Source organism: Canis lupus, chromosome 25, assembly GCF_048164855.1.
Source record: "Canis lupus baileyi chromosome 25, mCanLup2.hap1, whole genome shotgun sequence".
Lineage (NCBI taxonomy): Eukaryota > Metazoa > Chordata > Mammalia > Carnivora > Canidae > Canis > Canis lupus.
Genome location: NC_132862.1, coordinates 41,845,093 through 41,858,488, shown reverse-complemented (window position 1 = coordinate 41,858,488; position 13,396 = coordinate 41,845,093). Strand labels below are relative to the sequence as shown.

The 13,396-nt window shown below is 49.5% G+C and overlaps 1 protein-coding gene across 11 annotated transcripts in view; it reads right to left on the bottom strand.

Moving 5' to 3' along the window:
* Positions 1-13,396, bottom strand: part of TSPAN11 (tetraspanin 11) — a 74,835-nt gene that overhangs the window by 32,539 nt on the left and 28,900 nt on the right. For all 11 annotated transcript variants that reach the window (XR_012017829.1, XR_012017832.1, XR_012017831.1 and 8 more), the window contains exon 2: positions 10,063-10,157. Coding sequence is in view for 7 of the 11 variants with exons in the window: in XM_072799351.1 (XP_072655452.1) it covers positions 10,063-10,146 (84 nt within the window). In the remaining 4 variants the exon portion in view is untranslated. The remainder of the gene's footprint in view (positions 1-10,062; positions 10,158-13,396) is intronic.

Here is a 13,396-nt window from a genome sequence, read left to right as displayed (position 1 = left end):
CCCTATTACGAAAAAAAAGTAAAAAAAAAAAACAACCAACAACCCACCCATGGAGCTCCCGGAGGAAGGAGTAGGGGGCTGTAAGAAATGGAGCCCCGGGAGAGGAATAGTACTGATGCTACTAATGGAGGGCTGCTCTCTTCCAGAGTTCTTCTTGCCAGTCACAGAAAGGGCTGGAATCTTGAAAAGCAGGGAGAGCCCACAAGTCATCCAGGGTGGCAGCAGGGCCCCTAGCCCTAAGGGAGGGGGTGGTCTGGAAATGACCCAAAGGGACCCACCACCTTGATTAAGGTCTGGAGAACAAATCCATACTTGTTCCGATGTCCATGGCAACACCAACCCTCTCCTGAGATGTCACATCCAGTGGAGAAGTTAGTGTCTACAGGGGATTTGCCCATCAGGAACAAAAAAGTTTCAAGTCCTCCAGGGCGTCTCCTGCTTGGGACTTGGTGAGCTCTTCAGAAAACAATTTTGCATCTGGACAGGCAAAGTAAAAGTTGCTAAATGTTGGAATGGGTCACCAGTGGGGTACTGGGAGGCCGAAGTCAGCAGGTCTGGGTTCTGGCCCCGGCTGTACCCCTGCCTACCCATGTGACTGCGTGGCAGACACGTCACTTGGTGAAGCCTCAGTTTCTTCATCTGTAAAATGGTGCTGCAGGATGCAAGTATCTCTGAGGTCTCTTCCACACGGGTAAAATGTCCCTATTAGTACCAGGGGCCAGCCTGCTGCCAATGCTCCTCCGGCAAGACACTTCTGGACCAGCGGCCCATGGCCTTCACAATCAAGGCATGTGGACACTGCCTAGGTCAGAGGGAAGAGCAGTGGACAGGGGACCAGGAGGAACACTGCTGGGTGGCAGAGACACATCTGACCCTAACGAGCTACTTCAACTGCTGCTATGTGCATAGAGTTGATTCAACTGTATTTGGCTCCTTACAGAAACTGTGGAGTATTAACTACATTTTTCAAAACCATAGCCTGTAGCCGATTAGCCAGAAAGCCCCACGGAGGGAGAAGCTCTTGCTGGTGAAGACCCAGGCAGTCCGGGAGGGCCATGGCGGGTCACCCACGCCTTGTAATTTTCAGAGCTTCCAATATAGAGAAGAGAAACATTGCCAGAATGTTCTCTAAAAAGGAGAAGGATTGGCCCGAGCAGCTGCACATGGCTGGGCCCTGACAGATGCAGGTGGCAGCAAACCACTGCCCACTACCCCCAGTCCCATCAGGCAGAGGATATAAAAGTAATTGCAGGATTTTCTTTGTTAGGCTACTGACGGGTTTCTGTGCTGGGATCTGGGGGATGGAGTGGTGGGGTGGGGCAGGGGCCAGGACTGTGGGGCTCTCAGTAAGGAAGGGTCCCCCAGACCAGAGTTCTCTGCCCTCAGTGGGAGGGAAGCCCATGGTATGGGGAGGCTGGAACACACAGGGTACCATGCAGTTCACCTCTGTACATGTTTGCTGGGAGCCTCCAAAGTGCCAAGCTCCATGCTGGACTGGAGAGGTTTTGGAGCTAGAGGTAGGTTCACCCATTTAGAACCACACTCAGAGCTCCTTCACCCCTGGCCAGTCTCATCAGTGGCACCACCATCTGCCCAGAGCAGAACCCCTAGGGTCACTCTGGACTCCTTACTCTCCTACCATGTGCTCATCCCCATCTGTCCTCCCACCATGTTCTTTTTTAACCATGCACTGGTCTGGCTTTGGCTCCTTGCCTCCCCACGCCTGTATCAGCAGCTTCCCTGCCCCTGCTCAACCCAGAGGCAAGAGTGTCATGCTTCAAATACCGATCCACCAGGCAACCCCACCAAAAAATTGCCCCTGGCTCCCTGGCACCCAGAGCATCAAGCCCAAACTCCAGCATGGCTTCACATATAGCCAGAGCCTGATTAATGACCAACAGCCCTCAGGGCCAGGCAAACATTTCTCCCAGCTCCCCCCATGCTCCTGTGGCCTTGGCGCCAGTTCTGTTTGAGTTGACTCTTCAAGGGTAGGCTTGTCCTGCTAAAAGCAACTTTCCACTTCAAGGCATTCTTTTCTTGGCTCTTTGGTTTTAAAGAGCTTTTGGTAAAATAAATCGGAGCACTATTTTCCCTCTCTCCCCAAACCAATTGACAAGAGGAGAGGTCATGGGATTTACTGAGGGTTGGAGCCGGGAAGGGACTTAACACTACCTGTTCCTCCTTCAAACCCAGCTCAGAACCTGCAGGGAACCTACCCCAGTCTTGCAAATCATCCCGTCCTCCCCATGGCTTCCATGCCTTATACAGGTGTCTAGAGTGACGCGTGTCATGGCATATTTGTTGTATTTGTCACTTTGTCTCCCTTTTAGCCTTTTGGTGAAATCTCACCCATCTTAGTATCCTGAGCAGACCACTACACAAGGCAGTGCCCGGTAACTCCCTAGAGAAGGAGGGAGGGAGGAACAGAGGAAAGAATAAAGTCTGGCCCCTTTTATATTCTGGATGAAGAAACAATGGCTCGGAGAGGTGACTTCCCAAGGTGCCATCAGTAGCCAGGGGCCAAGTAGGGACTAGAACTCAAGAGCCTGATTGGCCAGTTCAGTTCCAATTTTACCAGCTGGGCTGCTGATCCACACAGAGCTGCTCTGCCCATGAAGCCATTCACTCTGCTCAGGGCTGTCACCACAGGCTTCCTCCTTGACTGGTGTCCCCCACAATGGCCCTGTGAGGACCACATGTGCATCTCCCCTGAGTATGAGCCTGTCCCCCTGCAAGGATGCCCTCAACTCCAAGGGGGTCCTGTGACTTTAGTATCTTAAAGAAGTGGGGGGGGGGCGGGCAGCAGAAGAACCAACCGTGGGACCCCTCCTCTGTGCTGTCACAGATGACATGACCTGGGAGGCAGGCAGAGGCCTGTTCAGTGGGAGGAATATGGGAAAGCGAAGGGCTTTCTACCCTCTGCAGGAAAGGGAGCAGAGCTCTTCCTTCCTACACTCCATGGGAGTCCTAGAGAGGTGTCCTGAAGTCACCTCACTCCCCTGGCTGGGACACACGTCCTCCACCATCACTGCCTCCTGTGTTGGCTCACTGTCTCCTCTAAGGGATCTGGGGGTTCCCTGGAGGCCAAGTCCCACTGGTCCCCAAGAGAAGCACCAATACCTCAGACAACACCCTGGAGCAGCACAGAGCTTTGGGAGCAGCCAGCTCTTCCCCCCTGCTCTCCCATAGCCTGGCATAGCTCCTGGGAGGCTGGGAAAGTTTTGATTATTAACACAGCCAAGCAGATAATTAAAATAATAAATTAGGGAACAACATTTGCAGGGGTGATGGGAGCTATAGGGAGCCATGCAGGAAACGGGAGGGAAGAAAAGCATTTCTGAGGCACCACGTAGGGAAGCCTGATCCTGTTTTCTTTTTAGGGTCGAGGAGGAGGGATGAAGGTGTTGGTATTTTTGGTTCCTGACCCAGAGCCAAGGGGGGGCCTCCCTTGCCCAGTGAGAAGGTTCCAATCAATACTGGGTTATTTGAAATTCCAGGGGGTGGGGTGGAGTCAGGGATAGGGTGATAGTGAAGGATGGGGGATCAGGCATGGGTTGAGTGTTGGGGGCCAGGGGGCCAGAGGTGGGACAGAGCTTGGGCACAGAAGATGGGTGTCTATTGTGGTGTTTCCTATGTTTTACTTAGATTCTTCATACTCTGCATGTCTGAATGCCTACACCATTGAAACATCCTAATTCAAGTTCAATCTTGAACCTTGGGGCCATTTTGGATTCCAAGTAAGCATCAGAGGAGCAGGTCTATGGCTGTAATCATTGATCAGTGGCCTCTGCAGATGGGAAGAGCACTGGACTTTGAGTCAGAAAACCCAGAAGTAACATAGGTTTCTACCAACCATGTGAGCCTCAGTTTCCTCTCTACAAAATGGGAATGGAGATATAAAAGAGTGGATGTAAGAATCAATGCAAAGGGTAATTTGATTCAGAACCCTCAAATTGTGCAAGCACAGCACAGCTGATTGGGAGGCAGGTAGACTAGGCTTAACGGCTCATTGAGACTACCAGGCCTGGCATGTGACCACTGGCATCTGCATCCTGCCCGAGTCAGGGTGGAGGTAGGGCCCATTTGCACCATCCGACTGCTCCGGGTTTTGAAACTTTGGAATTTAGCCCATTAGGGCTGTGAAATCAATTTGGTGGGGTCATAACCTGCATCAAAAAACAAAACAAAACAAAACGAAATGCCACCAAGTTGAAGAGAAAATATCAGACTGCATTGTGCCCAGTAAGGGTAAGTTTGCTTTCCTGCACAATTCTTCATGTAAGCATTCTTATGCTTCCATGTATTTCTTACATGGGTCATGATCCCTGAAGTCTTAAGTCCAGTGTTAATGGGCATGGAAAGCTATAAATGAGTCTACTCAAATAGCTACACACACAAGCCAAGCACCAAGCGTGTGTCAGAAACTGTGCTATTTCCCCAAATGTTTATCTTTAATTCTTACAGGGTTTTTTTTTCTTTTTTCTTTTTTTTAAATTTTTTTTATTTATTTATGATTATCACAGAGAGAGAGAGAGAGAGAGACGCAGAGACACAGGCAGAGGGAGAAGCAGGCTCAATGCACTGGGAGCCCGACGTGGGATTTGATCCCGGGTCTCCAGGATCGCGCCCTGGGCCAAAGGCAGGCGCCAAACCGCTGCACCACCCAGGGATCCCTTTACAGGGTTTTTAAAAAAGATTTATTTATTTGAGAGAGGGAGAAAGAGAGCGAGCCCGTGCGAGTGAGGGAGAGGCAGAGGGAGGGAATCTCCAGCAGACTCCCGAGGAACCTGACATGGCCCCAAGTTCATGACCTAAGCTGGAACCAAGAGTCAGATGCCTAACTGACTGAGCCACCCAGGTGCCCCTAATTCTTACAGGTTTTTGACACTCCCATGGAAGACAAGAAAAAAGTGAAGTTCAGAGAGAGTAAGTGGCTTGCCTGTGTTGGCCTGCTCAAGTTACCATGATAAAATACCACAGCTGGGAGGCTTCAGCAATAGAAATGTATTCCCATCTCACATTTCTGGGGCTGTAAGTCCCACGATAAAGTGCTGACCCATTCAGTGTTGGAGAGGACCCCCTTCCCTGACAGCTGCCTCCCTACCGTGTGCTTTGCTCATACAACCCGTCCTCTGTGCACACTGATAGAGATCTCTCTCTTCCTCCACTGGTAAGGCCACTAGTCCTATTGGATTAGGACCCCACCCTTCTGCCTTCATTTAACCTGAATTACCTGCTCAAAGCCCCATCTCCAAATATAGTCACGCTGGGGCTTAGGACTTCAACGTATGAATTCTGAACGTTAGGGTCACAGTTCAGTCCCTAGCAACTAATGTCCCATGGCAAATAATTAAGATCTCGATTTGAACCCACACTTGAGCCCCAGTCTTCCCAGCATGCTCTGCTGTCTCACTAACCCACATAGACCCCAAAGACAGTGAGGGAGAGTGCAGGACTTGGAGTTGGTGGCCACGAGGTAGGCTTAGGGTGGAAGAGGGCTGGGCTCCAGCTCTGGCTTTCTGGGCATGCCGCTCCTGGCACTGCACAGTGGGGCTCTGACAGCGCTGCCCAGGGTTGCGGGGGTGCTGGGAAGGTGAAACAGAATGGGGAGGTGAAGGCCTTGCACAGAGGAAGCCTGCAACAGTAAGTGCCATGCATCATAGGGACTCCGTCCACTGATGCATTCCAGGTGCCTAGCACAGTGCTTCCTAAACATTGGGGATGGAGTTTTATTGTTATTATAATACCATTGTTATTATTGACCAGGATGCCTGGGTGTCAATGCTAGCTTTCTTTACCACCACTGTAAGATCCTTTGGGCAAGATCCTAAACTGGGTGAGCCTGTTCCCTGCCTAAGGATAATGGCCATACAGACCACGGGGGTTGATTTGAGGATCGTGTGACATAATCCGAAGAAAGTCTTTCTCCAGTGGTGCCTTACAAATGCTAGGCATCATATCTGCCCCGAGGAAGGGCTTTTTAAAAATCTTCTCTGTGCTCGATTTGGACAGAATATGGCAAGAGGATGTACAGGGAAGGAACACTGTTTTGGGGGAGAAAGGGAGTTTGAGTGTTCACCCCAATCATAGTAGAAGGGCACTCTGCCCCTGCCGTCTGGGCTCGCTCTGTGTCTGCACAGGGTAGTGGTGGTAGCAAGGGGTGTCAGGGAGAAGTAGCTGGAAGATCCTCCCTGATGCTCTGTATTAGAGTCAAAGGAGAAGGCAGAAGGAGTGGGAGCACTGACCAGTGTAGACACTCGCATTGTTGTGTGTCCTGTAAGAGGGGCTCAGATGGAGGGCCGGCAGCCGGACTCTGGGGTGTGCGTGGGGGGATCATTCTCTTGTGGGAAGGGGTCCTCAACGACACAGCCCCCTTCGTAGGGAATGCTGGTAAATTCCCAGGGCCTTGGCGTGCTACAAAATGTATGACATTGTGCTCTGTGTGGGAGGAGATGGGCCAGCAGTCTGTCCCATATCTACTTCTGAGGAGACAGCAGCGCATCCAGGGGACAATGCCAGGATGTCCTTGGACTGGAGACCGAGGCCTGAACATCCCCAAACTGACCATCTGTTATAAGGTGGACGAGGCCTGGCTGAATGGGTCCCTGGGAAACTGGTCCATGTCCATCCAGGCCACCAGGCAGGGGTATTTTTAACCCAGAGCAAAGAGATCTCTATGCGGGAAGCTGACCCTCCCTGGGAGCTGCTCTGGTAACATGCTTGCTGCCCATCTGCCTAGGCTGCCACCCTCATGTCCCTCTCCCTACCACTCCCAAGGGAATGCAAGCACTGAGTGGACAGACTCTGGCCTGCTCTGGCTGGAAGAGCCCCTAGGGGTGGTCACAGGCAGTGCATGCAAGGTCACGGCACTTCCAAAGATATTCTGGGCCGAGTGCCTCACAACAACAGCCATCTGGCCCTGCCAGCTACTGTCCTCTCTCTTTTCCTGGGGCCCAGCAGGTATTGTCTACATGGAGTACCTACTTCCTCGGCCCCTGCCCCCACTACTCTCCTGGGAGTTCTCTCAATACAGCCACCAATAAACTGTGTGGTCACACCTAATGGCCACTTTCCAGGCCTTAAAATACTTGATAGGTCCTGTCCCTTTAACACGCCAGCTCTGCCTCCCAGTCTCCTGCTTCTGGGACACTGTTCCTCCTGCTTTGCCTCCCCCTCCTCACCTGCTCTGACCTCCCCTCCTCCAGCCTCCCTGGGGGACCCCTCCTGTTGGCTTGCCTGGGGCTTACCTGGTGGCAGCACTGAAGGTCTCACAACCTAGGAGCTCCCTTGGTTAGGGCAAATGGGGCCAGTCTCCATGCTGTCTTTGGGGGTCCTTACCTACTTCTGTGCCTGCAGCCACCATCTGGGTGGGAACGATCCAGACTTCCCATGAGCCAACTTCCCACGGAGCATCCCTGCTCATATGTCTTCTGGCAACTCAAACTCACTATGCCACCATCCAAATTCTCCTTCTGACGCCAAACTGCTCGTCCTTCTGGTCTACCACTGCAGTGAGGGGCTTCACCATCCACCCAATCTTTCCTCTCAACCAGCTCATGACCTAGTTTTACCTCCCAAGTCCCTTGCTTGTCTCCAAATATTTCCCATGGGGCAGGTCACCACCATCTCTTGTCCTGATTAGGGCCAAATCTAGAGGGGATTTCAGCGGGGATCATCCCTAAGTGGTGAACATTATAGCTTGAATTGTGTCCCCAGAAAGGTTTGTTGAAGTCCTAACCCTGGGACCTGTGAATGGGACCTTATTTGGCAATAGAGTCTTTGCAGATGGAATCAAGTTACAATGGGGTCATCAGGGTAGGCCCTGATCCAATATGAGTAGGGTCTTTCTAAGGAAAGGACAATGCCACATAAAGACAGAGACACGCAGGAAGAACAGCACAGGCTGGCAGACACAGAGATTGGAATCAAGAATTCCAAGAATGCCCAAGAATGCCAAGAATTGCCGGCCACCACCAGAATTTAGGAAGAGTCCAGGAAAGATTCTACCCAGAGTCTCAGAGGGAGCATGGCCCCAACGATACCTTGATTTTGGACTTATGGCCTCCTGAGCTGTGAGAGGCTAAATTCCTATGGTTTAAAACCACCCAGTTTATGATACTCCATTATGGCAGCTCTATGAAGCTAATTTACTGAGATACAGGCAATTTTTGTTTTATTTATACTTTGCGGTATTTCAGGGATCATCAATGGTGGAGACATAGGCTTTTATGATACGGAAAAGCATACTTATTCCTAAAAAAAAAAAATCCTCACTCAGCGAGAATCTTAAGCACTCTATTGGATTTATCTCTAAGAATCAAAACTACCTGCACCCACACAGCTTACTGATCGCATCAGCGTGGCTTTGTTTAGTCCGCTGGTTTCATCAACCCAGCTTTACTATTCCAGGAAACTCTTGCTCAGGAAGATAAAAGTTGCAAATAAAATAAGTTCATTGTTTGTTTTAGGGACTTTGCAAAAGGCATTTAAACAAGCATCAAATGATTCCACTTTTTAACAGATAGCATCAAATGAGCGTCTACTCTCCAAGGCTCTCCCAAACTCTGGCCATGCTGTGCCCACCAATCCTTAACTACCATGTCACGATCCTTCGGGGTTTTAACACATTGCCCCATCTCAAGCAATTTCATTAGTCTTAGCGAAAGGCCCAGAACACATAGATATAACCTATCTGTGCCTTTGCTTCTCTGACATGTTTCTAAGACTCTGTCAAGGGAGGGCATTGCTTCCCTGGGGAAGCAGGAACCTCAGATCTGCTCTCTCAGCAGGCTGATTTGGTGTTTTTTTCAGGCCTTCTATTGCTAACATATCTGAAATGTTGCATTTACGGAATGCCTTCTACATGCAGAGACCGAGCAAAGCACTTAACATGTACCATTCTAGGGCACCTGCTAATCGAATTGTTAAAAGATAAATTGAGGTATATTAAACATTTTAAGAGCTTCTTTGAGCAGAAATTGATTCCAATTGAGCAGCAGTCAATCTAGCAGATAGAAAGGAGCTCCAATGAGTTTGTACCAAATGAAAGACTTTTATAGCCAGATGGGTGTGGGAATAAGGCTGTTATATTTGACAAAGAAGCAGGTTGGTTATTGCAAGGTTACTTCCCTTTACGGGAAGGCAGATGGGTTACCTAACTAGTGCTCATCAGGCGATTCCTGATTGATGGTTTAAGATGTCATTTCTAGGAGAGCCAAGACTGTAAGTATCGGTTTGGTGACATTAAGCTTAGCATGAGTGACTCCGTTTGGGGCCTGTTGTCTTATTTTTAATAAATCCCAAGCAGGTAGAAATGATTCTCATTTTGTAGCTGGGAAAGACTCAACCAATGTTAAGTGGCTTGCCTCCAGGTCATCCCATTAGTAAACAGCAGACCCTAGCAAAGCCTGCTCTCCCAGGACCCTTCTGCCTCTCCAAGTTAAGGGAGACTGTAAAACAAAATACACACACGCATTCCAGGGTCTGGTTATTTTGGGGGAACCGATGATATTCTGCTCTCAATTACTCTGATAATTGCCTCAAGTAGACAGACTCCACTCCTCCTGGAAGACCTCAGCGAATAAGCTTCCTGAGAGGAGTCACCATGGCGGTCATTCCCATGGCCCCAGCCTTGTGCCCCAGGACTTTGGTTTCTCTTCCCTGGGCTTGGAGAATGTTAACCATGAGAGGCAAATGGCCTTCCATGGAAAACGAGCAATTATTTCAGGCAGGCACATTTCCCACAAGGCACTGGTACAACAAGTTAGCAGGGAAGAAAGAGCTGGACCCGTTGTACAGCAGGCTGAACACAAAGCTCATTGTGATGTTTATGCATCCTCTATTCAGATGCCATGTGGTCCGGACTCTACGCCAACCTGCAGACCAGATTCTTTTCTTCCCCCTCAGTAGCAAATGTACATATTTGCTTTAAAGTAGGCAGAATTTGCCCATGGGTGGTCTTTGATTTGGAAGAAATCAACCTGAGTGGTGACTCACAAAAAGCAAAGGTGATCTGACTCACTCCGTGCTGGGCCAGGGGATGTGTGTGCACAATTCACTTACCCAGAAGAAGAAGTTAAAGACGAAGAGTAAATACTTCAGGTAGACGATTAGCCAGTCGTCCTGCTCCACCTTGTAACGGGCCATGGTTGCTGGGCCTGCAAAGAAGACACATGTGCTGGCAGGGGGCATTGCGGAGAACCACCTTGCCCTTCCCAGAGCCAGAGCCCCTTCCTAACCTCTTTGGCTAGGTGGGTCGGAGGCTGTGGGTATAAAACCTGGAAGCAAAGATCAGGGAAATGTAAAGGCTGACGGATGCACAATAGACGTGAACTGGGCAGAATTTTCTAGGCTCTCTGGATCTTGGTTTTGCCCCTTTGCCATGACTCTAACCTACAAGTCTTCCTACAGACTTTGCACTGGTCTTGTTGCATTCATACTCCCCTCTGCTGTGTCACCAGGGTCACAGGACTAGATGTACCTGTTTTACACACACACACACACACACACACACACACACACACACAAGCGTCTCCTCATGCACACCTGGCATGCCTGCTTGGCCCTGGACTCTGGCACTCAGGACCTCTGTGTGCCCAGGTGAGGCATGAGCTCCAGATCAGACAGTCCACACTGGAAAGGACCTCAACTTCACCCACTCCACCCCACTGGTCCCCTGTACCTCGACTTTCCAAACGAGGAAGTAGAGCAGCAGACCTAGTCATTTGGCAGAAGGAAGTACAAGAGCTCTGCAGTCTGACTCCCTGGGTTCAACCTAGGTCTGCCACAAGATACGCGAGACTCTGGGCAAGTCATGCAACCTCCCGTTCCTCAGTGTCATCATCTGTAGCAGAGATGATAATGATGCCTACATTGAAGGCTTGTTTAGAAGATTAAATCTATGTGAGGTGTTTAGCATAATCCTTGGCACACATTAAGTGCTCAATAAATGTTAGCTATTACTATTAGCATGCATAGCAGGGATTAGGACCCAGGACTCCAGCCCTAAAATTCCTAGTGTTTGCCCTGGAGACATGCTCCCTCTCCTTGTCCTGATGCCCACTGATGGAGTCCCTGGGAACTGCGACATAGGTGGGGTGACACAGGTAGAGGAGGTTCACTGCACCTGGTAGTCCTAAGTGCTTCTCAGTGACTCTGAACAACGACCCTTGTACTTTCTTCTTCTCCTGGGCACCCACCTGTGCTCTAACACTCAGAGTGGCTGCTCCCTGAGTAACTGGCTGTCTCGAGGGAACCTCTTTTATTATTATTTAAAAAAAATTTTTTTTTGGAACCTCTTTTAATCTAGAAACATAAGCAATGGGGCACTGGCTTTGCTCCCTTACATCTCTTTCTCCCTCACTGCCCCCCTCCAGCCACCCCTCCTTGCCACCACCCCACTCCTTTTCCTGGGTCAGTGCTGGGCCAAGCCCAGATCATTCCTCCTAAACCACCATTCTGCCTTTTATTTCAAGCTCCTGGGCTCCTAAGACAGGGAGAGGAAGAGAGAAAGGAAAAGGTGGCTTATTTGGGATTTCTATTTGCAGAACTTGAAGAAGGTAATTTAAGAGTTTTAGTCTTCTGGTTAAAAAAGGACAAAACCCATTTTTCTCCAATTTTGTCTGAGAGGCAGTGTGGTGGAAAAAAAAAATACAGAAGGAGAAAAAAGGAAGCCTATAAAAAAATGTGCAAAACATGGTGACAGATGGGGTCAGCTGGGCGACTGGAACCGGAGCTATTATGCGGTCATTCCACAGGTGGCCCTGACAAGAGCTCCTCTGCACCAGCGTGGGCCATTAGCAACTGGACAGTTTGTTTGGGGCCTGGCCTCTCCTGTCTGTAGCTCTCCTCCCAAACAGGGCCCACAGAACCATGCCACAGACTCTTCTAGACCTGTAAACTGAGGAGTCAGGACCCTCTAAAGGAAAATCGTATTTCTGAAAAAGGAGTTGAGGCAGAAGACAGGATTTAACAAAAAGAAACACATTTTTAAAGGTAAAATTTCACCCATTAGTGGTAGAGACAGAACCACAGAATGTCAGGGTCATGGGAAATTTTGGGTTCATTAAGTCGACCTTCTGCGGAGACGGAATGTCCCCACTAACACTCTCTAAAGTGACATGACTAATTGCTGGTAGCAGTTTCCTATCCCCCACTGCACCCCTGCTATGGGTAGGGCCCCGTTCTGGGGGTGGCAGAGGCCCTGGAGAAGTTGGCAGTACCAGCTTGGAGCCAGATGCTTGGATCTAAAAGCTAGCCTTGTCATTTCTCGGCTGTGTGACCTCGGGTAAGTTACCTGACCTGTCTGTGCAGCTCACATTTATTGTCCACTTATTATGTGCCAGGAACAGAATTAAGTGCTTTATACATGTCATCTTATCCCATCTTCCCAACAGACCTAGGAAGTACAAGTTACTCCCATTTTGAAAAATCAGGTAACAGAGGCTTAGCTAGTTACATAAGCCGTCCAGAGTCACATAGCAAGTAAGAGGCAGAGGCAGGAGAGAGTGCAGAGCGTCTGACCTGCCCAAGGTCTTACCAGTTGGGCGTGGCTCTCAGAACCAGAGCTATCGGGGGAGGCATTGAGGAAGGGACACAGATGGCTGGTTTCCTTGATACGTGTTCTCTCCTTTGGCCTCAGGACCAGAATCCCTCAGTGCTAGTGGGTACTGGCCACCTGGAGCAGACACTGCCCGGCACCCCTTCCTGTGGGGTGCAGCAGGGTTAACTCCTGGCATGTAGGCAGAAGTGCTGTACGCAGTTTCTTAGAGGTCTCATTTTGGGGGCATATGTTTCACGTGCATTTGAATAAATGACATGAAAACTGCCGTTGTAGGGTACGGAACTCTGTGTGCTCGTGAGGCCAAATTTGTTAACAGCACTTTTCACATCTATTTCCTTACTGATTTTGTATCTGCTTGTCCCTCTCTCTGTTGAAAGACTCCCACAGTGACCATGAATTTGTCTCTCCTTCAGTTCTGTTCATTTTTACTTGAGACATTTTGCAATTATTTATACAGAGTTGGAGTTGTGGTATCATCCTGGTAGATCGATCCTTTTGTCATCAATAAATGTTATTCTTTATATCTGATAATCAGAAATATCCTTAGACTGAGGAGGGAGCATGTCTCTCCTCACCCTTTCCTTCTTCCTGCTGCCTGGAAGGTTGATTAAAGGACTGCAGCTCAAGCAGCCACTTTGAGCTACGAGTTGAAAAGAGCAGTCATAGTTTAAAAAAGCTTGGATCTCAGATGATTTGGGAGCTGGGCAATCTTTCTCAGGGAAATCAGTATGCACAAGTTTCCCTTTTTTTCAATGCAAAAATGCTCCTTTACCCTAGACCTTCTTCTGGCTGCTTCCCTAGGCTTCACTTGGAAATATCTGCCCGAGTCCCCTC